Source organism: Myotis myotis, unplaced genomic scaffold, assembly GCF_014108235.1.
Source record: "Myotis myotis isolate mMyoMyo1 unplaced genomic scaffold, mMyoMyo1.p scaffold_m19_p_1, whole genome shotgun sequence".
Classification (NCBI taxonomy): domain Eukaryota; kingdom Metazoa; phylum Chordata; class Mammalia; order Chiroptera; family Vespertilionidae; genus Myotis; species Myotis myotis.
Window position 1 is genome coordinate 155505136 of NW_023416313.1, and position 26110 is coordinate 155531245.

A 26110-nucleotide genomic window follows, 5' to 3' on the forward strand; every position below is an offset into this window, starting at 1 on the left:
GACAGGGGTATGTTCTAGGAGATGTGTCCTTAGACAATTTTGTCAACATCAGAGTGCACTTAAACAAACGTAGGCGGCACAGACCTACCACACACCTAGGCTATATAGTATAGCCTATTGCTCTAGACTTCACGCCTGTACAGAATGTTACTGTACAAAACAGCATGAGATTAAATCAAGCACACGAGAAAATTATGCAATCAAGAGATGAGGTATGCAGATGTATGAAGCTGCTGCCAGCCTAACACAGCACACTGTTTTACAGCAAACTTTTTTTTTTTTTTTAAGTAGAAAGAATACACTCTAAAATAATGATGGAAAGTATAGTATAGTAAATACATAATCCAGTAACAGTCATTGATTAGCATTACCACCAGGTATTATGTACTGTACATAACCGCTATATGACTGGCAGTACAACAGGTTTCTTTACACCAACGTCACCACAAACACATGAGTAATGCATTGTGCTATGATCATATCACTAAGTTAAGTGACAATTTGATATGAGCTATGTTAATAAAATGTTAAAGATAAAAATGTGCAAATCAGTGAAAGTGTGATTTAAAAAATAACTGTATACTCGTAAAGATTTAGGGCCCCATTGACTTGAAATGAAAAAACCTTGAACTGAGTTCCATTGCTTTTAAAATGTAATGAGTCAGATATGGTCTGTGAATTGTATTCCTTTAGATAAGAATTGGGAAGAGTCCTTCACTGTTCCCTGGCCACAAGCTCCAGGCCTACGGATCTAAGACCCAAGAGGAGGTCTGGCTTCCAAAGCCAGTCGTGCAGCTGTCTTGAAGGCATGGCCCTGGGCAAGTCACTTACTCTTGGAGTTCTAGTTTGTCCATGTGGATAGCAAGAGCACCTTCTTTTTAAAATATCTATATATTTATTGATTTTAGAGAGGAAGGAAATGGGAGGGAGAGATAGAAACATCAATAACGAGAGAGAATCACTGCTTGGCTGCCCCCTGCACGCCCCGTAGTGGGGGGTGAGCCCACATCCTGGGCATGTGCCCAGACTGGGAATCAAACTGTGACCTCCTGGTTCATAGGTCGATGCTCAACCACTGAGCCACACAAGCCAGGCAGGAGCTCCTGCTTTTTGCACAGGCATCCTGTGAAGATAAATGCGTGCAGTGGAAAAGCTTTAAGAATTATGTAGTGCCAAGGTAATCCCCTGCCAATCTGGAGGCTGGTGTTTTTATAAAGCTGGGAAAGGAACCGTTTGACAGTCTGTGGGAGAGAAATGAAATGAGAGCTTCTCTCTAGGTGACTACACCTAGCTCTCTGAGTTTTTAGAATAGGGCATGTACCCTAGAGGTTACTCTGGCTGACTATGGTCTTAGTGTTCTTAAGGAGTGAGTATATTGCTAAAGTCATTTGGAAGCCACATCTAGGCAACAGTTCACAAACGGTAACATGGGGCGGTTTCAATCAGTAAGCAGGTATTTGCATTAAAAACAAAGCAAATGGCAACTGCATCAAAGCACAGGGATAATTGCGTGTTGAAATGATATTTAAGTAAAGCAAGGGGCATGTAGAAAGCCACTTGGAATTGTGGTGTTGTGGAGAAGCAGCTAATTGCTTGCCTCCCTTATCACTTTGCTTCTTTTAAGTGACTTAAGCAAGGTAGACTTTTAAATTGTGCCTTTATAAATCTTTTTTATTTGTGCAATGTGAAAATTATAAATGTATAATTACTCAGGCCTTTATCCAGTCTCAGCTGTGTAGTATATTCTCTCTTTTGGACAGTTAAAAAGACGCTAGCTTTTGTGTCATTTATCCTGGGAAATAAATGAGTAACTTTCTTTCACATCTCCTTTTGCCACACATCCTTTGATTTGGATTGGTTCATAGATAACTGTGTGGGGGGAGTGGGTATGTATTTATTTTTACTTTATGTGTAAGGATAATAAGAATATATGAAGTCTAGTTTTTACCTGGATTTTACTTTGCATTTATTAGGTTACCTGCTCTCGTCAATAGCTACCCGCTCAAGAAAGCTAAGTGTCTCCAGAATTGGTGACCTGTTTTTAAGAGAACTTATAAAATCTTTCTAAATGAAAAATCATTCCAGCAGTGTCCAATATTAGCAATTTTCCTCTGTCTGCTTTTAGAACTTATTGGCCAACCAGGTCAGACATTATTAAAGTTCAAGGGATCCAATGGGAAAAGTAATGGTTTTGTGCTACTATGAATTTTAAATGTTGCCATTTTCCTGTGTTATGGCATCATCTATTCTACTAAAAATGTATAGAACTTTTAGACCAAATTCAGGGTCAAGGTTACAAGAGTGATGATGTGTCTGACTCATTCTGTTAGAATTATGTTGCCCAAATTATCTGAATACCATTTGGTACCAAGATACTTTTATCAAGTCATTTCAAAGAACTTCCTATAAGACTTTTTTTGTTTGTTTCATCACTTCTTGGAAATTTATACAGACATGATTGGAGAATCTGAACTCACGGGACATGATAAGTGGTATTTATTCTACTGAAATAGTAGGGAGTTCTTTGTTTCTGAGAGTAACTGTGTTTTCTGCCTAGCAAAAGCCTTTTAAATATATAACTCTTGGGGAGGCTGAGTCTTCTGCAACATACATTCTGAGAGTTCACTCTCTCCAGCACATGGAGTGTGTCAACAAACAGCTGCTTAATAAACAGCTGTTGAATTACTGAATAAATGAACTGACTACCTCATAGGAGTGGCTTCTAAATATGTAGTCTTGTAATATACAGAATTACTGGATTTAATGAAATGAAGAGAAACTGAGAAGAAAATTTACACAAAATCATGATGGCTCAGTTGAATGAATCCAAGCTTCTCTTTTGAAATGAAGTGAAATGTCCATGTTTCATAAAATCAATTGCTTTTTAATTTTCTTGCTATTATTATTATCTTAGAAGAGGAGGAAAAAAGGTTTGTGTTTTGAGAATCAAAATAGTCCATGCCTAAAGATAGTAAATATTATACTTAGGGGATTGTGTCTTGAACTGAAAAATCAGAGAGGCCTTTGCCTTTTAGCAAATGAATAGCAATTTGTTTAATTGCTGGTATCTCCAGCTCTAAATCTGGTTGCTCACCAATGGTGTTTGGTAAGTGAAATCTATATACTAGTATATAAAAGCCCAGCAACCAGAACAGCAGAATGACCGGTGGCTATGAGGCACACGGTGGCAGCCAACTAGCCTGATCCAGGCCAGGATCGGGCACCAACAACCTGATTGGGGTGGGGCCGGTCACAACCGCCCATGGCCCCTCCTCCCCGCTGGCCCAGCCATTGGGGCCAGCCGGCCAGATCCCACCCTTGCACGATTCATGCAGTGGCCCTCTAGTTCATAATAATAATGATTGGAGAGCCCTCTCAAAGAAATAGCAGATACCAAGAGTTTAAAATGGCTTGGATTTATTAAACAAGAATTAAGGAAACCGAGATAGCTTTGAAGTAGAGAGTTAACTTTTACTCATATTGTATTGCTGTGAATTGTAGTAGCTTTGTTTATGTGACTGTTGAGTTGACTGGGTCCTAAAGACTTCCTGGAGCAGAATTGCTATCCTGGAAGAGATACATTTCTGCCCTGTTTAATCCACAGTTATTTTGGATTTTCTATCCCTTTAAGTTAAATGTATCCCATCTGATGTAGAGATAAAGATACTGGGTTTTATCAGATTGGACTCTGGGCTATCAGGTCCAATCAGAACGTAAGTGGATCAGACCAAGTTTCTCACCATATTCAGAAGTATTTCAAGGTGGGTGCCTGGTGAGTCAGGAGCTTTTCAGTAAGGTTAGCAGTTTTATAATTCCCAGTGCCTCTACTTTCCTGATTCTAGATTTGGTCTGACTGAGTCAAAGCTCAGACATGGCTGTCTCGGTTTTCCCACAGTGACTTGTTTACATTACCTAGCTGGATGTCATAAAGAGAGAGAGTTGGGTTAGGGTGGGGTAACTGGCAATACAAGGAACAGATCAGGGTAATTTTTTCAAGCACCCTATTTATAGTCTGGCCATGAACATCTTTTTCTTGAGGTCATCTACCTCCCTATTTATTGATGTCTTAAAAAAATAGTTGATTGTTATGAACTCTGTGACAGCAAAGGCTGTCACTGAATATTTCTGTTGCATTTTGTATGGACAAAATTTCTAGACTTTAAAAATTAATTAGTAGCACACACTCTCCTATTTTTTGTAAAGCTTAAGATCACTTGTTATGAGGTACCACTGTTTTGGGAAACTAAAAGTCTTCTTTAGCAATGTTATCACTGTCCTGTGTTCACATGTTTATATGCTGTATTGTCTGTGGGTTGCAGTGTTTTAGTTTTTCCCTTAGAGTGGATCTGTGCTGGGTATGAGGTGTGTGCATACCAAGGAATGGGGGGAGGAGGAGGATTATTCTTTCTTTAAGCCATCATTTGAAAGACTGCTCTGTGCAAGGTTCTGTGCTAAATGTTGATGATGTAAAATTAAAAAATATATATAAAGGCAAAAGGAGCCCCTGCCTTAAAGAACTCCGAGGCTAATGAAAAAAAGCAAATGAAGAAAGGAAGAACACTTTAAATTAAAAGTAAACATGAGTCTTATTTATGGGCTCACTAAATCCAGAAGTCTGAAGGGTTTCACAAACTCTTAGACCAAAGCAATTTTATTGAGAGGCCTTGAAACATCAGTGCCAGTCTCCAACAGCCAATGCAGAATCCTTCTCGGTATGTTTTTAATGCTTAAAATTAAGATTTTCTCTTTTAAAAAAAGAACACAGGATTCCTCCGCTGGGTCTTTTGTTTGTTTTTGGTTGGAAGCCACATGCTTTCCCTCTGGTTTTCTTCTTGAGACATTGTCTAATTGTCAGTATCCTGGTACAGTCCGTTTTAATGTAATGATTGTGGGAATTCCCAGGAATCCTCCCTATTTTTATTCTAAAAACAATTCTGAAGGAGAATATTTGCCTTTGCAGTGGGTTTCAGTGGAGCCTAACATTGGACCAGTGAGAGAATAGGGAGACAGGCTATCAGAAAAGGAAAATGAATGTCTGCACAGGAAAATGTAGGCAGTATGATCAAGAGTCTTTCTTCATCTCATTGTCTGGAATGCAGCTGCCACCCTCTGAGCCATGTGAGGAGGAGAAGCCCCATCTTAGTCACGGTGGACAGGTGAGCTGGGGTAGCTGGCTCTCAGGACCGGGAGCCCCAGAATTGAGCTTTGAGAGGCTCTCTCCTTTAGGAGCTAGATGCCTCTGCACATGTTTTGGTAATTTTTCCTAAGCATGCATTTTCTAATCTGCAGGTAGAAAGCAGTCTTTTCAACTGATACCCAGTATTGTTTTGAGAATTTAATGTATATGAAATTATAAGGTATTATACCTATTTTATTGTCTTAATTTCTTAAAACATTATTTATACAATAATTTTATTGGTCTCCTACTTAGAGGGACAAATTCCTTGATATTACCTTTGCAAAACTGGAAAGGATAGTATTGATATAATTACAACATTTAGGGAAAGTTTTTGTTGGCTGACCTTTCTTTCTCTCTCTCTCTCTTTCTCTGTCTTTTTATCTTTTTTGCCCCCCCCCCCCCCCCCCCCCGCCTCCCCGCAAGGGCTTTTAATAGAATTGCTTTGGTCTCAGAATTCATGATAGACTAAATGAAACCCTTCAGTCTGCTGGATTTAGTGAGACCATAAATTAGCCTCATGGTGAATGTATCTTTCTTTCCCCTTTTCATTTGACACAATTCATTGAAATGACGACTACTTATAAGTGGTTAGAATTTTATGTGTGGGGAAACTTGGAGGGAAAAACTTTTTAAAGTGGGATGTTTGTTCCTTTCATCATAGTATCACCCGCATTTGGTCTCACCTGCATTTGATCCTTTTCAGGGTGCGTATGCTTAAAAATAGATCTCAGTGTGTTCCTTGATGTCTGTATCTTGGAACTGAAAGAGTTTATATTCCAAATTGACTTTCCAGCATTTTTACTATCACAGGTAGGGCAAAGCTGGTGGGATCTAGTTTCCTTCATTGACAGGGAGTGGGCTTGTGGTAGGGGTGGGGACCATTGGACCTGCCTGTAGACTTCCCTCTCTCCCCTTAACTGGCATAGACCAGGTTGGGAGGAAACCAAAGCAGGTGTTTTGGAGGCTGAGGAGGAGGAGGAGGAGAGTAGAGGAGGCAATTGTGAGAGCTCTGTCATGGGGAGCCGGGCCCAGCAGTCGGGCTGGCCTTGAGCATGGGGCTTGATCTCCTGGCAATAACAGATTCTCCAGTATCTGTAATACAAGCTGGGTTTGTAAAGACAATGTTCCCATTACATAAAAATCTGGGAATCATATTTTACATCAGCAGCCTTGGGGCCGAGTTGGAAGAAATAAGAGAAGCCAGTGTGACAGCAAACAGGACTTAATCTCAGGCACTGGAGTGTTTGGCCAAAGCTACTTACATTTGTTCTCCCTGAGGTTCAGGTTGGTCTGGGAGTCATGGGAAGACTTCAGGATGAGGTCAAGCAGCTCCAGAAGGTACCGGGCAGAGCCTGGCGCTTCTAGCAGGCGCAGTGAGCACATCTCCAGGTGAGTACTGTCTTGAGTTACCTCAGGGTTTGTATCAGGGAAGGCAGCCTTTCGGCTCCCTCTGATCTGGGGAGGGAGTGTGAACCTTGGGAAGTCATTTTGATACTGAGAAGAAAATTTAAGTTTCTTATATCAAAATCTTTCCAAATATGTGAGAGACAATTCTTTGGAGCTACTGATGCACTAGGCATGTCCAAATTTGGGGGGAATCAAATGCAATGCAAGCTTCAGTTCTATAGAATAAAGGGCACCTGCCATTGTCTTTTTTAGTTGGGTGGTATTTTTTAGGTGCATAATGAAATCAAGTCATAGAATATATATGACAACAAAAAGGTATATTTTCTCCTCTGAATTTTTATTTCTTCTTTTCCCAAATATATTTTTGTTGATTTTTAGAGAGAGAGGAAGGGAGAGGAATGGAGAGATAGAAACATCGATGAGAAAGGAAGTCATTGATTGGCTGCCTCCTGCACAGCCCTCCCCCCATCCCCCGCCCTGGGGGATCTAGCCTGCAATCAGGGCATGTGCCCTGACTGAGAATTAAATCAGCGACCTCTTGGTTCCTGGGTCGATACTCAACTGCTGAGCCACACCAGATGGGCTGAAGTTTTATTTCTTACATAAATAATATTGAAATCAGAAAAAAAGAATAAAGAATAAATAAATCACCTGTAACTCCATACTCTTACACAGTTTTTTAAACTGCTTTCTTTTATAGACCTTGAAAACATGCTTACTTAAAATTGTAATGATAAACATAGTGTAAATATAGCTATATACATATTTTACTTCAAATTAGAGCTAAAAATATACTCATTTCCAGCCAGCAGTTGCACATTAACTTTACTGGGTGATGAATCAGATCTGTAGAGATGAACTTGAATGGTGAGAAGGTAGAAGCCTTTGTGTGCAGGATCCATTCTCTTGGCAGGTGTGGTGGTGGTGGGGGGTGCGGCACAGGGGGGATTGATCTGGTGTAGGAGGCCCCATGGGGTGGAACTCTCAGCACTCTGGGCAGGGAGGTGGCAGTGGTATCTGATGGGAATTCTCCTGTCTAGGGGTTTGGGCATTGTTCTTGGTTATGAAGCTTCTTAGCCTGACTTTCTGGTTCTGTGGGAGATGCCATGAGCTCTGTAAAAGTCTAGAGTAACTTCCCTTTGTGTTGACACTCGATTGAGTAGAGTGGCAGGGAGTGGCAACTAATAACCTAGTGATGTTGGAGTACAAATTTTTGAAGGTAATTTTATCATTTGGATGCTGAAATCCAAGTATTATGTAAGGTTTGAGGCCAAAACTGCTTATGTTCACATGCTGGCTATTAGTACTAATATTAGTACTATTATGTTAATTCAGATAAGATACTTCCACCTTTGCCTGTTTCTTAAATACTACTACTGCTTTTATTATTACAGTGATGGCAGTTAGGTAAAATGGTACCTGGTACTCAAGAAACTGTCCACCAGTGTTGCTATATTTGTTGTCGTCATCACCATGATCACCATGACAGTAGTTATTTGTTGAGTGCCTACTTTTTATTAGACTGAAGGAGTTCAACAGAAATGGAGAAAAGTTACAAGTTGGATGTTCTGGCAAAAGTTGGTGTATAACAAAGCATAATTGTGTTGTGCATAAACTTAGTGACTGTACTCCATATCTGCTCATCCTCTGGGTTTTCCTTAGGACACACAGAGAAGTAGGGAAGGCATTCACCACCATTTAAGATTGGTTTTATTGGGATGAGTGACAATAAGTGCTGAGATTAACTGCCAAATGGATTTGATTGTGAATTAAGAATAAAAGGCTGTGGTAAGAGTTAAGATTTTGTGTTTAATAAGAGAAGAGCTTAATGCATTTTAAGGCATTCCTTTTGTTGTTTTAATATTCTTAGCATTTATTATTAAAGTGGGGTGGTTGTAGAATAATTATAGTCCACATGATGATGATGTTTTTAGAGAAGATTGAAGTTCTACAGTGTTTTCAAACTAATGTAGTAGGGAAAATATAGTATCTGAAGCTTCAAATAGTTTGACCTTCATAAGAACACTATGAGGCTATGTAAAAGCACTAAGTATTCAGGAACTTAGTTTTATGCCAATTCCTGCATTTCCTTGTTAAATTCTTAAATGAAAAGCATAAGTTTGGCAATTGGAGTTTTGGTGTAGGGGACAAAAGACACGGAAAGAGTATGAGATTATTAGTACTATTATGTCAATAAAACTGAAAATTTATTTGGGAAGAAAGCAGTTGAGATGGTAGTTCGATTTTTATAAATTACAACAATTAGAAAGTGAATCTGGCCAATCATTTTTACTGTTCTCTTTATAAGGTCTCTGTGACCTATTAAATTAAGAAAGATTAGGAGGGCAGAACACATATTTTGTACAGAAATGGAGTAAGGAAATGTTTAAGTGGTTTTGTACAATATTCTAAACTTTTTACTGTGAAAAGGTTAAAAAGTAATTGTGCTTATTAGACATAGACTAGCAGCATTATGGTTACAGAATTAAATTTGCCTGTAGATGTTCATTCATTCATTTATGATGATGTAGAGGGGCAGAATGACTTGGTATTCTAGCAGGATTTCAGAAACCGAGGAATTCCCTGAGAAAAGATGATTACTCAGACATTCTCTGTATAAACAAAACCAGAAAATATTTGAAATCCAGAGGGGGGAAGAAATGGACACCAGTGAGTAAGATCAGAATGCTTCATAAAACTCAATCTGTGGAATAAGTAAGCTGATACAGGCACAAATTTAGTTTTCTGTGGAAGTTTTTAGTATCTATGCCCAAGAAAGAGATAGTTAAAAAAGAACTCAAGAGAGAGCGTAACCCATCCCTAAAACTTGGAGAATTGGCTGTCTAGCTGGGAATATTGAAGACACTAGTGACTCAAAGTGTGGCCTACTGTGAGTGGACCTAAGTGTCTAGTTCATTTTGGGGCTGCCATAACAAAATACCAGAGCCTGATGGCTTAAACAATAGACATTTATTTTCCCAGAGGTCTAGAGAGTTTGAGATCAGGTTGCTAGCATGGTCAGGTCCTGGTGAGGACACTCTTCCGGGCTTGCAGATGGCACCTTCTCACTATGTCCTCACTTGGCCTTTCCTTGGTGGGTGCACTCAGAGTGATCTCTTTCTTCTTCTAAAGCAACTAATCCCATCATGAGGGTTCTTCCCTTGTGACCCAATCTAACCCTGATTACCTCCCAAAGGTCCCTTTTCCAAACATTGTAATTTGTTACAGCATCTTAGAAAACTAAAGTATTTGCCTATAGTAGGATGTTTAATAAATTTTTACTTTTAAGATAAAGTAAAAGTAATTTATTTGGTTTGACAAGCTGTTGTTTTAAGAAAACTGAGGGAGATGAGAATTGGTAATGCTTTTAGCTCTGAATATTACTGAGGAAAAGTGAACAATGTTATTTGGTGCTATTTTAGGTCTAAGGCTTTTGCAGAAGAAAAAGCAAATGCTATCATGGAGTAGGAGGAGAATGCTTATTGGTTAGTGGTAAAAGCTATCTCATTCCATCCATGGTAATAATATAATGGGTTGTCTATTAAATTACGCTGAACATTGTTTGTTAGAAAAGTGATTTTGTCACTTTAATGAAAATGGATAACCATTGTTCTTTAGTGCCTCATTTTGTATACTTAACCATTTTGACATGTGCCCTTCTAAAATTAAATGCATTTTAAGGATGAGGAGTGTCTCTATTTTCCTTGACATTGGCCACTATGATAGAAGCATTGAGAGTCAAACAAATAAGTTTGAAGTTGCTGCAAAGAGCTGGGCGCCTTTATGGTCCTCATGACCTACCTACTTGTCTCTTTTCTTGGGATTATCTGGTTCAAGTCAGATACCTTCTCATAAAAAGACTCTTTCAATACTTGAAGAATTGTGAGGTTGAATATAATATATATAAATATATTTTTAAATAAATTATTCAGGTAAATATCTGGTGGTTCTTTTGTTAAATATCTGTGTTTAGTTTTGCATAAAAAATAATGTAGTTTTTAGCAGTGAAGTAGTTATGGTGTGTGTAACACCATGAAGTGATTATTTAACCTCTGTTGGGGAAAGTGGTATCTTATAATCAATGGTGAATGAAAGGAGTTAATTATTTTCCTTCATGTTCTCACCCTGTGGTCTGATTACTTTAAATGCCTAGAAGTCTTAATAAACAATTCAATCACTATAGCTATTGACCTAGAATAGACCTGCTGTTAGGCCCACACAGAAATGCCCAGTGTCAACATGATTACAAGTCATTATTATTAGGACCAAGGCAGTTTCCTGATACACTATACGTACTTAGGGCTGTATGCAGAGAGAAATTTAATCTAAATCTTTGAGATGTGAAATTGGTAAAAATCATAGAACTTTTAAGATGAAAATGGATTCTACATTGCTGGATCATATGGGACCTCTATGCTTAACTTTTTGAGGACTGGTCTAATTGTTTTCCAAAGCAGTTGTACCAATTTATAACCCTACCAACAATAAATGAAGGTTCTAATTTTTTCACAAAAAAATAAAAGAAAATGGATTCTACAGTCATGAATCTAGGTACAAATGGTAAAACTGAGTCTTTGAAATATTAAGTGATTTTTCTAATTGGATTTTAACCAGTTGACTGCCACAATATTTTGAATTTAATTTAAAAAGGTCTGCTGCTTGCGTCTATAGACACTTATGGCGTACAAATTGTTAAGTCAGAGAAAACTAGGTACTGAAGAACTAAGATGGCCCTAAATCAGATGAAAGAACACATTTACCTGGAAAAATAATCACTTTTTATATTGAGAGGTCATATTTAAAATTTTGCATTTATAGTAGAAAAAGAACTGTCATAGAGGAAAATTTTGATCTCCCATTCATTGCATCTTTGGGTGGTAAGAAGTGGGAACTTGTGGGTTTGGGATCTACTGGTGACATAACTTATGTTCTAGGATATTTTACTTTTATATTTGTATTTATGGTTTAATTTATACACATTGGTCATTGATACATTATTATTATTAGAATAATAAAACTATTAAAATATGCAATATTCCCACCTGTAGAGATGACCTAACAATTATTCCAGTAAGCCCTGCTTATAGCACAACTTATTTCATATATATATATACCTGTACCTGGTATAAAATAACGCTTTGTGTAACCTTGGACAAATCATTTCATTTCTATGACCTTTCGTTTTGTTATTTTTAAAATGAAAGACTTCGGCTTGATCTAAAAATCCTCTAATATCTCATCTCTTAAAATAGTTCTCTTACTAAAATAACTTGATTTAATGGTGATAGCATGGTATAGGATCCCAAGTCCAATTATTTCCCTAGAGTAGAAGTTATCCAAGTAGAATAAGGAGGCTCTAAGAACATTCTAGATTCCAGAAAAAAAACAGTAATTTATGGTGATGTGGTGAGATTAAAGTATAAAATGCTTGGGGGATTGAAGGTGGGAAAGAGTTGTGGGAGGCAAAAAGAAGATGACTGAAGCCAAAGTCTCAAGTGCTTTGAGTTTGAACTTCATTGTATAGGTAATAGACACCTCCCGGGATTTTCAAGCCAACAGGGTAACGTAATCAGATGTGTATTTTAGAAGTGTTGTTTGTAAATTGGAGATTGGATTAAAGTGTATAGAGATATGAAACAAGGGAAGTGAATCAGGACACTATTTAGTAGTAGAGGGGAGTAGGAAAAATGTGAAAAACTTTTGATGGTAGAATTAATGAGACTTGGTGACTTTTTAGATGTTTCAGGTGTGGGGAGGAAAGAATCAAGAATGACTCAGATTTCTAGCTCTAGCAGCTGTGTTTATGGAAATGGTTGCTTTAATGGAGGTTGGGTATAAAACACTTTGGCGGGAAAGGAAGGTGGTGGTAAATTTGTCTTTAGAATACTTATGGTCAAATAGGTGAAAAGTCCCATAAGTAGTTACAAAATTGAGACTGTGAATCTGAGTAGAGTTGAGGCTGGAAAAGGAAAAAAAAATCTGTGTGTGTGTGTGTGTGTGTATGTATGTTTTGGAGTTACGCAAGTAGTTATTGGGGAAACAACAGGGTGTGCTGTCACCCACATGGACATACAAGGTGAAAAGAAAAGAAGGTTGAGGACACCTCCCTGGGAAATTTCAGGGAAGAGTTCAAGCAGCTATGGAGAAAGATCAGTGGTTAACAGAGTAGGAGGAGAGATTAGAAAACAGTGCCCTGGAATTCATAAGAGGAAAGATTTTCAAGGAAAAAAAGGTAGTCAAAGGTGCAAAATGTTTGAATGTGTTCAGCTAAGATAAGTCTGTCTTTGGGGTTTGCTGTATAGGATCTATGGAACCAAAGACCTTCAAAGACATTCAGTAATGAAGAGAAATAGTGATGGACAATACTTTGAAAGGTAGGCAGGTTTTGACTTAGGAAGACAGAAGTGTGTTTGGAAATAAATGAGTAATAGCCGGAGGGAGGAAATAATGGAAGATATACTAGCTAATACTCTATGCAGAGTTGGAAGAAAGTTGAATTTTCACCAGCAAGGGAAAAGTTGTAAATACCTTTACATACAGGATATTGTTATCTGTTAACTTTTCTTGTGCTTTCTCTCTCTGGTACTCAGTGAAATTACTATAAACCTAATATAAAGATCTCTTATAATCTGATTTATTAAACAAAGAAAGAAATCATTGTAGAAAGAACATTTTTCTAAACTGTATTTGCTATTTATATATTGTTGAAGTTAGAGGGATTGCTTTAGAGAAAATGACCAGACATTTGGTCTTGCAAGCAAAATGAAGTGTCTGTCACCCAGACTTCTTCGTCTTTATCTGATTTTCATTGTGCTAGTTCTTAAAAGTTAATGCATAAATTTAATTAGAAAGGAGAGAAGTGTAGGTACTTAAGACTAATTAAATCAGAACACTTATGATAGGGCGAGACTCAGAGCAGAAAAGACTTAAAGACAAATTTATCCAACTCCTTTTTGATTTTTTTCTTATTTTTATTATGAAATATAGCACACACAGAGAAAAGAATAGAGAATAATGTAATGGACTCTATGAATCCACCTCTGTTTATATTTGCTTCAGATGCTTTTTAAACTTCATAGAAATGAAATATTCAGACACCATTTTACAATCCTTCTCTCCTTCAGATTTTTATTTATTTATTATTTGAAAACACTTTCCCTGATTTCTTTCCTTTTCTCCTTTACTTGAGGTAACCATTGTCTTAAGTTTAGTGCTTATTAGCCTCATATGTTGTTTTTAATATACCCATATATGTACATGAAAGAAAGGTCATTATATTTTGCTGTTTTATACTCTATTTAAGTGTTATCAGATGTATTTAGAATTCTGTAACATACTTTTATTTGTTTTATTTTTTGGTAAATACTATATTTTTGAAATGTATCCATGTTGATATCTGTTAGAGTAAGTTCCCTACTTTGTTTCAGAACATATTAACTATTCATGACCTTGCATTCTTAATGGATTTTAAGATAAGTTTATCAGTTTCTACCATAAAACTGTGTTTTAAGTTTCATTGGATTTTTATTAACATTATTGATTGATATATAGAGAATTGACCATTTTATTTATACTATCTTTCCACCCATGATACTTTCTTTCTAAAAATATCTTTACATTTAGTCAGGAACTCTTTTATGCTCTTTAGTAATGTTTTATAATTTTCTTCAAAGGTTTTACACTTTTTTGTGAAATATATTTCTAAGTACTTTATGGTATTTATTATTGTGAATGAGATCTATTTTCTATTCCATTTTCTAATTGAATACTATTAACTTTTAAGAATTCTATTTATTTATTTTTATATTACTTTTATTCCAGTTACCTTTCTGATATCTCTTATTAGGTTTTATAGTTTGTAGATTCCTTTGGTTTTTTTTCTATATAGAAAGCCATCTCATCTACAAACAAGGAGGGTTTTATTTGTTCTTGATTCTCTTATTTCTTTTTCTGTTTTATTTTGTGTATTAGGATCTCCAGTTTGCTAGAACCTTCTAGAATAAAATAAATTCCTTTCTCCTTCTACTATCCAATTAGTTCAATACTTTTCTACAACTATTTATACACACCACTATCATTGCTCAATATTGCATATTTTTGTTATTCCCATCATGATTTCTTCTTTAGGAGTTAGTTAGGAATGTATTTTTTTAATTTCTGAAAATAAGGCTTTGCAGAACTAACTTTTTAATTATTGAATTCTAATTTAATTACCCTTTTTCAGTTGTAGTCCAACCAAGTCCTGAGTAGAACTTTTGACAGCTTTATAGGGCTAGAGGACAAGGCTTAAAGATTAGGACCCCTGAAGGTGGGAGCTCTTATAAATCCCAGGCTTTGATTTGAGGTGGGACTATACCCCAGGAGTAAATGTGAACTAAAATAAACAGTCTACATTACTGCATTTCAACTTAAAGTTTACCTCATTGGCCTCCTAAATTGGACCAAGCTGATTTTGTACTCCTAGTGCTCTCAGAATCAAACCACAATCCTCTTTGGAGAAAGACAACATCATTCTAGTCTTCAAATTATTTATAAATCGCTTAAAGTAATATGTCACATAATATACAGTCATAAAAGAAAACATGACAGTGTGAATGAGAGCCAATAGAAACTGTAGAAATAGAGTCAAAGGAGCATAGTTATTGGAAGTACTAAACAGAACTTCTATAATTATAGTTTATTGATGACGATAAAAAAAATTGAAGCATTCTGCAGGGAACTTATTTTAAAAAGAAACAAATAGAAAATCTATAAGTGAAAAATACAGTAACTGAAATTGGGGGGATTTAACTCAATGGATATATTTTATAGCAAAACAGAAATTACTGAAGAGAGAATTACCAAACTGGAAGATAGGTCAGAAGAAAATACCCAGATTGGAACATAGAATAACAGAAAGGTTGAGTTTATTAAGAGAGTGAGGAATAAAGGATTATAGGAGGGAGAGCTAATTGGAGTTTCAGGAAAAGGGGAGCAATGTTTGAAAAACAGTGGTTGAGAGTATTCCTCCAAGTGATGAATGGTATCCAGCTACATATTTAAGAAGTCCAACAAATTCTATGTGGGTTTTACTAAATACCACAGAATTAAAACTCTAAAAACTAAAACTAAAAACATATTAAAACTAAGTAGAAAAATAAGATACATTGTCATTGAAAAGAGCCAGCATTTGACATCACCAACACATCTGCACTGACAGAATTTTAAAAGAGTTATTCCAAATGCAAGAGTAGAGAAGGAAAGAATGAAGGGCAATGAAATGATACACATGTGGGTAAATCAGAGTGAATAGAAACTGTAAAAACAATGGCAATGTCTTTTGAATCTTAAGATATAGACAGCATTAAAACAACATCAATAATACCCTGTATGTCAGGAGGAGATAACTCTACATAATGTTGTAAAACTTTTGTGTTTTCCCGGTAGCACTTAATTCCCAATTACAAATAAATTTTGATAAATTGAGGAGGCTTATGGTTAGGTAGGAAGAGTGTAAAACATTTAGATTACCAGGGAAAATATAATGATAAAGAAGTATTAAATAAATTGAGAGGACAAAAAAAGGAGAGAAAAGGAATGTATAGTGGATAAGACAATTAGCATTTAGTAAGATGACACATTTAAATCTACATATGTCAGTACTTACATTAAATGTACATGATTTAGCTACAGTAATCAAAACATTGTGATACCTGTGCAAAGATAAAACATATAAATTAGGGGTCAACAGATTAGAAAATTCCAAAATAGACCCTCAGATATTTTGTTTCCTCAAAGGCACCAAGATAATTAAATGGGCAAATGATGTGTGGTCAGGTGAATATCTGTGTGAAAGTAACAAAAACAAGCTGTGACAAACTGCACAAAATTAATTCAAGATAGATCATAAGCCAAAGTATAAGATCTAACACTCTTAAGCTTCTAGAAGAAAATGTATGAAAATGTCTTTATGACTGTTGGTAAAGATTTCTTAGAAAAGACACACAAAAAAGTACCAGTAGTAAACATTAATTGATGTATTGGATTTTCTCAAAATAAAAAACTTCTGCACTTCAAATGGTACCACGAAGAACATGAAAATGCAAACAGAGGACTCAGAGAAACTGTGATGAGATTGTACAGCAATGGAAGCTCCCATTTAGTGTTGATGGGAGATTAAACTTGTTCATACCATTTTGAAAATTTGCTTGACAGTATATAGCGCAGCTGGACACTTGCCTACAGGATGACCCAGAACTCCACTTCTACATTTATACCTATCTTTTTCAAGTAAGATGTGCACCAAGAGACACATACAGAAATGTTCACAGCAGCATCATTGTCATTATAGCCAAAGATTAGGTTCAAGGTTTCATCAACAATAGGATAGATAAATGTGGCATGCACTTATACAATGGTGTACTATATGGCAATGAAAATGAAATAACTGCACTTAAATGACCATGGGTGACTCTCACAGGCATACTGTTGAGTGAAAGAAAGCAGATTCCAAAGAGCACACACTGCGTGGTTCCATTAATGTGAGATTTACAAGCAGGCAAAGCTAACCTATGGAATTTAGGAATACATATTAGGGTGATAAAACAATAAAGAAAAGCAAGAAAGCAGTTAATATTAAGGTCAGATTAATTTGTGAGAGAGAAGGGTGGGGATCAGAAAGAGTTTCTTTTGGGGTGCCAGCAGTATAAGACAAAGTTGTTACATGGTCTTGCTTTATATGTATTCATTCAGCTATATATTTGTTCCCTTTTTTATTAAGTGTCATATTCACAATAAAAATTTGAAAAAAGTAATATGTAAAGGTATGGATAAATGTTAAATCATATAGTAAAGATATATTATAAAAAAGTATGTTAAAACACTGCAATTTAACAAAATTTATATTTGTCTATGGACACATTCACACAATTCTCACACCAGACATGGGGTAAAAACTAAGGAAGGCTATACACTATAATGCAAACAGTGAACATTTTGGGCAAAACCTGTATTACTTTATAACTAGAAAACTATTAAAGATCCAATATAATAAAAAGGCAATATGCAAATTGACCCTGATGGCGGAACAACCGGGAATGACCAGTTGCTATGATGGGCACTGACCATGAGGGACAGACGCTCAACACAGGAGCTGTCCCCTGGTGATCAGTGCGCTCCCACAGGGGGAGCACCACTAAGCCAGAAACCGGCTCATGGCTGGCCAGCACAGTGGTGGTGGTGGCAGCAGTGACAGGAGCCTCTCCTGCCTCTGTGGCAGCGCTAAGGATGTCCGACTAATGGCTTAGGCCCATTCTTCGTGGGGAGCAGGCCTAAGCTGTTAGTTGGACATCCCCCGAGGGCTTCTGGGCTGCCAGAGGGATGCCTGACTGCAAGCTTACTATAGGCCCAATCCCCTGGGAGCAGGCCTTAGATGGCCTGTGGACATCCCCTGAGGGGTCCCGGACTGCGCAGGCCAGGCTGAGGGACCCCCCCAAGTGCATGGATTTTCATGCACCGGGCCTCTAGTTATATAATAAAATTAACACCTATGGAAGATAGTGTCATCTATAGAGATTGATTGGGTTTATACCTGTGCTGTTCAGAGAAGGCTTTAAAGCTGCTTTATATGCAGTAAAGAGCATTTGAGCAAAAGACACATGTGCAGTCACATACTAGTAGAGACACTCCAGGCAATGGTATGTGGCTGTTAACAAAATATATACCTTAGCTGCAGAGAGAATCATAGAAATTTCCCAACAGTTTTTAATCCATGACTGTTTCCTGTAGTCAGAAGTTCCTTTACTATTCAACACACTAGAAAAGAACAGCATTTTTATGTAGTTAAGTAAAGGAAAACTGTAATTTGATTTTTTTTTTTTTGAAAAGGGATTATTGTCTAAGACCATGGAATTTGATTAAAATGCTAGACCTCCTGTGGCTTTAATTTTCTATCAAAACCCCAACAATGCTCACCTTTCAGGGTTATTTGGAGTGTAATATAACATGTAAATGCTCAAGTGGGGGTATTAGCACACATGATGTGCAAAACCAATTTCTGGGAACTCTTAGCAAAGCAAGTTAACGCTGGGGTTAAAAGTTTGGGTTTTGGAATTGGATATGATTTCTAGCTGTACTGCTAATCTTAGCTCTTTAATTGTGTATTTTACTTAATTTTTATTCCTTCATTTCTCCATCTTTAAAATACGGATAATAATAGTACCTATCTTATAAGGTTGTTGAGGGTAAAAGTGCTCAAGTATATAAATCTTGGCTTTTGTTGAAGAGCTGTTTTGCATGTGACTTAAGCTTATCAGCCAAATTAATTAAGTGCCTGGGACACTAACTACTTTTTTCCTATATACAATATAAATATACCTTTTAAGACTTTCACTACTAAATTAATGCTTTCACCTATATACTAGTAATCATTTATGGAAATATTTGCTATGATTAGGCATAATCTGTATTCTGGATCCTTAATATGAAGTCAGAAATCACAAAAAAGAATGGAGGAGGGGAAGTATGATGGATACGTTTTTCTCTATTTCCTGAATTTAGTTTAACTCTTTTTCCTGTTTTCTCCACAGTAATTTCCCAGATTCTTTCTACTGCACATTGTACGTTCCTGAAAAAAAAGAAAAAGTAATTAGTAGTATTTTACCAATTCTTGCTCTTTTATTGCATTCTGTTTTGATTTTGAGGGGGGAACGGCTCTGTGTTTCAAATTTGCATGTAGGTGTGTGTTTGAAGGGTATGTGTGAGGGAGGGTGGATGTACTTTCATAGCAAACCTTGCTTGACTAGTTCTCTGAATCAGAAGCCACATAGAACCAGTGTTCCCGTGTGTTCTTTCACACATTTAGAGAGGGTGTGTGTGCCTTGTCATTGTGAAGTTTCCAAGCCTAATGCTTTGTAGAAGTATCCTGACTTATCTCCTTTTAATTGCTTTATTGTTCCCCAAGTCCCAGAAATAATACTCATTTTGCTCAGATAATTTTGAGTGCACTAGAGTGTAGACATTTATGCTTCCTAGATTCTGTAGCAAAAGGAGCTTGAAAATTAAATAACGGTTTTATTTCTTTATGGTTCTTTTCAGAGGTTTGGTACTTAGGAAGAGGAAGGACATAAAATGTGTGGTATCTTCTTCCTTAAGACTTTACTTGTTTTAAGTCTTCACCTGGGAGCGTGATGACTTGCCTTTCATTATGGATGTTGCAACTAAGTGTATGCTGAGTTCTGCTCCTAGTCTGTGCTGCACCCATCCAACCCTCATTTTCTCTAACATCCTCCAGGTTACTGTCTTAGCTGGATGGCTTTGGGGACATGTTGAGTTAAATATTATATGGGGAACTGTGTGTATGTGTGTGTGTGTTTGCCTGTTTCTACATACTTGGCATCTGAAGTGTCTTGAATGCAATGTAAAATGAGGTTAAATAGTACACCGTCAATGTTTAAAATCTGTACAGGAAAATCACACATACCAATTTATGATCACTAGGCATATCAACTTAGTGACACAGTGATAGAGGAACAATTTTAAGGAAGCCAAATATAGTAGCTGCCAGCTAGGAAGAGATTTAGAAAGTGTAAAAATGGACAACCCCTTTCATGTATTACCTCCAAAAACATGCCATCTTGATGGAGCACCTCCTTACCAGGGCATATAGAAACCTGGGCAGTTTTATTCCTTTGTTTTTGAGGGTTAAAACAAATGTATTATTACTCAAAAGAAGTATGGAGCTGGTCAGTTCAATTCGTGGTCTCTTGAGCAGTTCAACAGCGTCCTTCCTCAAGGACCGGGCTCTTTCAGTTTCTGTCCCACCGTCCCCCCTATGGGCTTTGTCCTCGTGCTTGTTTTCTCATTGCTGCAACATGGCTGCTGCTGCTCCATAGAGCCAGTTGTCACCCCTTGGCGAGGTCTTCCATAGCCATCTAGGGCTCCTCCCAATTGCTTCTTTCTCAGACATGGGGAGGAACTTCATCTGGGAGGGTAGCATGGGAAAAAACACGAAGCTGGGTTTTGAAGAAGTTTTAATAATATATTGGATATTTGTGCAAATTAAGTGACTGTATTTTTTACTATGAAAATTTATATGCTAAGTGACGGATGGATATATGTTACAAAGCCAGTGCAATCTTGAAATATGTGGAAGTTCAGGGCATGATTTACTTCACCAGATCCCTAAAAAATATATGAATACCTGACAGTGTTTTAACTGGGGGTGTGGGGGGAAATGTGTGCACACATACTTTGGAAGTTTCTTCTAAGTCAATTCCTGTCCACCTCATTTAATGATTTATTTTGATGTCCTAGTTCCCCATACCCATGGCCTTAGGACATTGTGGATACTTAGTAAATGAATACTGCTGACTGACTGATTGTGGTATTCAAGATTGACCTTCTCAGAATTAACACATTGGAAGAAACAAGCAAATAATACACCCTGGAGTCAAGGTCTTAGTTGCACTAAAACTACTTTCCTACTCTTTATATGTGAGGCTGTTCGGAACCTTCTTCTCTAAGCTTAGCACATACAGAAGCGGAGGCTAGGCTGGCCAACTACTGCAGGTCATGCGGTTCTCTGCAGCTATGTCTAGTCCACCAAACCCAAGGCATTTTGGACCCAGGCCTGCCTGTCTGTTGTTACCATGTGAAGTAACTCATTTTCTCATTTTAGGTCTAACCAGAGTTTACTCCCAGTGTGCTAAGCTGGGACCTTCTCTCTAATCCTCTTGGCCATCGAGAGAACGGGTTGCTCCCTAGACTTTGTCCAGGGTTTTAGTTGAATTCTAAGCTGTTTAAAGACATTTTTCTGGCTAAAGACATTATCTCATCTGACCTTACCATTCTGGGCAGCTACAGTTGCATTTTTAAAATTTATGCACAATTTTTTCCTCCTCTTTAGTCATTGGTCTCCAACTTGAGCATTACAAGCACATTCTTTCCATCATATTTTTGACACACTGTGACAGATATTCTGCCTACCATAAAAATTTATGTTAACATAAATATGTTTTGCTTTACAATGAGGAGAGGTTCCATTTATTGCGCAAAAACATCTAGTGTATTAACATTCAGTGGCTTACTAAGATTTGGGTGTAATTTTACTATTTGTTTTAGAAGGTAGTCGTCAGCAACCCTACTACGGTTTGTAATTTGCATGCAAAACACAGGCAAGCCAGGCATAACAAGATTTTATATATAAAGTTGACTCTTTCAAAGGTGGTTTCCATTTTTAAAGGGAAATTGAAAAAATTGGACTATAATGAATTTGTAATTGTATTCACTAATTCCTCAGTACTTTTGAGTTATTGAAACCATCCTTTAGTAATTACCAGTTTTCCTTAGTAAACACTTATGGTTTTATTTTCAACCCACTTTTTGTAATCTGATAAGAGTGGAAAGCGGTTAGAAGCCAAATCTATGAAGGAATGCAGAAAATGATAAAAAATGAGATGGTGAAAAAAGCAATATGCTGTCATCGGTTTTGTTTTTGTTTTTTACACTCCCCAAATTACCTATGATGAGCTCAAGAGGTTTCATTCTTGAATAGGAAAACATTACTTATTCACAGTGCTTTGGCATACTGTAAAAGTCAAATTATTAACCCTGAAATTTGTTCAGATAGCATTTAGTAGGAAAACATTTCGAAGATAATTCATTGTTTTCAAGATATGACAGGTGGCTATATCTACAGAGGGCAATCAAAAAGAGTAGCAATGGGGCACTGATTGCTTTTTTAGAGAGAAAGATATTCCATTCCATTTTTAAATGTTAACAAATGTGAGAGGAAAAAACTCTCACTTGGAAGAATGTTTTCCAGGTTGCTTCATTGGCAGGTGTCTGACATTGCATGAGGTCTAGGTGCAGAAGGCATATGACAGTCTTTGGGAATGACTCACTTCAAGGACCTCAGCTTCCTGCCATGAAAACTTCTCTTTTCTAAGCACACTGGTATCAGTGGGAATGTTCCAATGGTCTGTGCTACTTCTCGTGAAGACCAAAGTATTTCCCCCTGAGTCTGAAATACCTACAGAAGAGGATACCTGTCTGCTAACAAAACAAATTTCAGAACGTTTCCAACAAATGCTCTGCACATTTCCTATTGTTTGTGGGGCTTAACCCTCTCGTTTATTACTGGAAATAAACTTAACCTGCTCTTGGTCTGCATGCTACAGATTTGATTTGCAATTATTCTAAAGTTTTAAAAAATATCCACATCATAGGATACTTGACTTTGAGACCGTCACGTTTTCCCCTTTCCCGTTTTCTCTCTCCTTGACCCGGCAGCAGCAAGCCTTTGTCTGAGGTGTTCATCTGGAACAACTTTTCCACACTTGTTTTCATGTTCTGTTAGATTACAGGGCAGCAGGCCTACCTTTGAAGCTCCTTTCTCTTTTGTTTCTTTGCCGTGCACTCCAGTAATTAACTTTGTCCTTCTTTTATTTGTTCCAGTCAATCGCAGGCCACTCTGCTGAGCATCTTCTCCCAGGAGTACCAGGTTAGAAGTTTTCTCCTTTGTGAGGGTTGACAGGTGCCTAATTGAATGATGAATGTCCCTTTATTTCTTTGTAATTGAACTGCCAGCTCTCTGATTGGGTTGGAGGATGTTCTCCTTTCCACATCAAGCACCGCCTGCGTCTCAGTGGAGGCCTGCCAAGCCTACCCATCCATCTGTCTAATAACATCTAGCCTTTGCTTATTTGGTGGACCTGTAATAAATTATGCTAAACCATTATTATTCTGACAATAATAATTTCCCTGTGTTGCGTGGTTCCATGTGCTAAATGTTTGCTGACTTGCACTGTCAGTGCCGCTTTCCATTGCTGACAGAGATGATGATAAATGACCATTGCTGGAGTGGCAGAAGGCAAGAGAGGCAGAAAATGGAGTCATTTATCATGAGATGACAGGTGTCAGTCAAGTGGCAAGTCTCGATGGAATTACTTTTTGTAGTTTTCAAATAAGTTGTTTTTAAACAATGTTCGTCCTGGTTAAAAATGGCAATTGGATTGTAAAACTAGAGTGCAGAGGACTTAGATGGGATTGAATTGAGGGAAAATTAATACAAAGGTTTTCAAGGGAACAAGTTTTTCTCTACCCTCTGCCACCCTACGCAAACTTATTTAGATTCAATTACTCTGACCCTGTTGGCTTTTACATACATACTGTACCTTGTGGTGCAGTCTGAAGACATCCCAGCCCAGCAATGGAGATTAAAATGCATGGGTTCATGGAGTAGAAGGAAAAATGACCTACCACCACCACCACAATCCCCAAGCTGTTATTCAGTTTGCCCTATGTGTTAGACGTTGGGATGAAGAAATATGTCATTTTTGTACTTGAACTTAATATGTGACACAACATAAAAATCTTCTCTGTTTTGTTTCAGAAACATATTAAGAGAACCCATGCCAAACATCATACTTCGGAAGCAATTGAAAGTTATTACCAGAGGTATGACCTGCCTGCCCCACTAGAGGGTATCGTAGTACCTATCAATTGTAATAATAATTATGAATAAATTAGATTACTCAATTAATTTTCTATATAACATTTGAAAGTGTTTTAAGTCTGTTATTTAAGTCTTCAAATATATTTTTGAAGGATTTCTCAAATGTTCTGTTTTATAGATTTAAAGAATATGGTGAGACTGTCTTAATTAAGTGTGTATATACATACTATGTAGGAAATTGTTACAATATTTTGAAATCTCAATTGACTACTGGAAACTTATTGTAAGTGCATGGCTTGTATAGGTCTCTATGTTCATATATACATATATCTACATGTATGTATGAAAGTTCTCAAACTAATTTTCATTCACTTTTTTAGATCTGCAAGTTGAAAATATATTAAACAATAAGATTGAATTTTGGTGCAGTTGTATTTTGCATCATCAGTTTTGGGTTAGTGATTCCAAGAAAAAAAAAAAAGACATATACTAAGTAAGGACATATAGAGATATACAATAATGTACTACTGTGACATTTTAAAAGGGGTTTTATATTTTAAAATGAAAATATTGAGCATTAAATCAACATCATAGTGTCCATGGGATATTTAGTTTTGGCTTAATTTACTATAAATAGTTTTCACATTCCATTCTAAAAAAACAGAATATTTTAAATAGCTCTTTTTAAAAATTTTATTGGCTTTGTAATATGACAATAATTTATTATGGTAAATGGTAATGGTTTCATTAGAAAGTGTTGGTTTCTTTAATATTTTAAAGGCATATTGGAAAGGAAAACTGTTTGAAATATGCTCTTAAATTATTACACTTAAGATCGACAGGTCAACCTTCCTGTGGTACTAATTTTAGATGAATGATTTTTATGCCTGAAAATTTTATGAATGAAATTACTATATAGAGAAAATACTGGTGTCATGCTTTTTAAGAATCAAGAAGTGTTTTTAGAGAGAAAAGTTATTGAAGTTAGAATTTTTAAAAAGTATACACTATGCTGTATATGATAAAATATTCATTCAGTTTTCAGTAGTAGTGTCTGTTAAAGAAAGATATGGGAGCACACACACACTCATACATACAACTTTTGTGTCTAGGAGAATTCCTCTGTAAACAGATCTTTGCAAAATTTGAATTGATTTACTCAAAAGTCATAATCTCCTTAGTGAAAATAACATTTAAATTAAAGTCACAACCTAAGTCATACACATAAAATTAAGAATGGCTCAAAACCTGTGAAGCCAGGAACTGCTTTGGTATTCAGACCCTCCAAAGAAAGACTGAAAAGTTATTTACGTGTGAAAAATACATCCTTATTTGTAAAAATTGTAGTCTTAGGCCATCATTAAAAAGTATGTTCAGATTCTAAAGCCTTTGTTAACTGAAGTGAAGGAACATGGAGTGTTTCCTAGGAATTTGGGGATCCACTATGAGGCGGTGAGTCTGCCCTCTGATAATCCGCCTTCTCATTGTAAAAAGGCTGTTTCAATAGATGATTTCCAAGATCTCTAAGAGCTGCCTTCTAAAATATTAGTTTCATTAAGAAGTATACTTAATTATTAAACTATGAACATACTTTATTGGATTATCTGTGTAGTTTAGGCCAGAAATAAAAATATTTCCTTTTTGAATGGTTACTCAAAGAACAGTTGAGTGGGTAATGAGAATACAGAAATGTGTTTGTATTTCTTCACATTTATTGAAATGTGAGAATCTCAGTGATTTCGAGGAGACACAAAATCTGAAACAAAAACATGAAATCAGGCTGCAGTAGACAGACCAATAGGAAAGCAGTCTAACTAGCTTCTCCCTTTCCCATGCTGCTCCCTGACTATCTGCCCTGCACTGTGCTTGGAGGCAGGCCGTGTTGTGACCTCTCGGATGGATTGACCTTACAGGCCTTGGTTCTAAACTTGCAGGTCTAATGGCCCTGTGTTCTCTAAGGTAAACTGGCCTTGAAAGATTTTTGTTTTCCAACTGATTAGGAGAAAGGCAAATTGTACTCTATCAAAACACAGTTTAGCGGTTTGATGATGTTAACCATTTCTTTAGATTTTTTGCTTTTATAAAAGCAA

At 36.7% G+C, this 26110-nt stretch overlaps 1 protein-coding gene and 1 long non-coding RNA gene across 2 annotated transcripts in view; both read left to right on the forward strand.

Moving 5' to 3' along the window:
• Nucleotides 1-26110, forward strand: part of CDIN1 (CDAN1 interacting nuclease 1) — a 216172-nt gene that overhangs the window by 29972 nt on the left and 160090 nt on the right. Inside the window, 2 exon segments of the mRNA XM_036296651.1 lie at nt 23021-23066; nt 23958-24022. Coding sequence (XP_036152544.1) covers nt 23021-23066; nt 23958-24022 — 111 coding nt within the window.
• LOC118649520 lies at nt 4922-6379 on the forward strand. The gene is made up of 4 exons (XR_004965675.1): nt 4922-5156; nt 5290-5357; nt 5883-5989; nt 6345-6379. It is a non-coding gene; the product is annotated as an uncharacterized LOC118649520 (long non-coding RNA).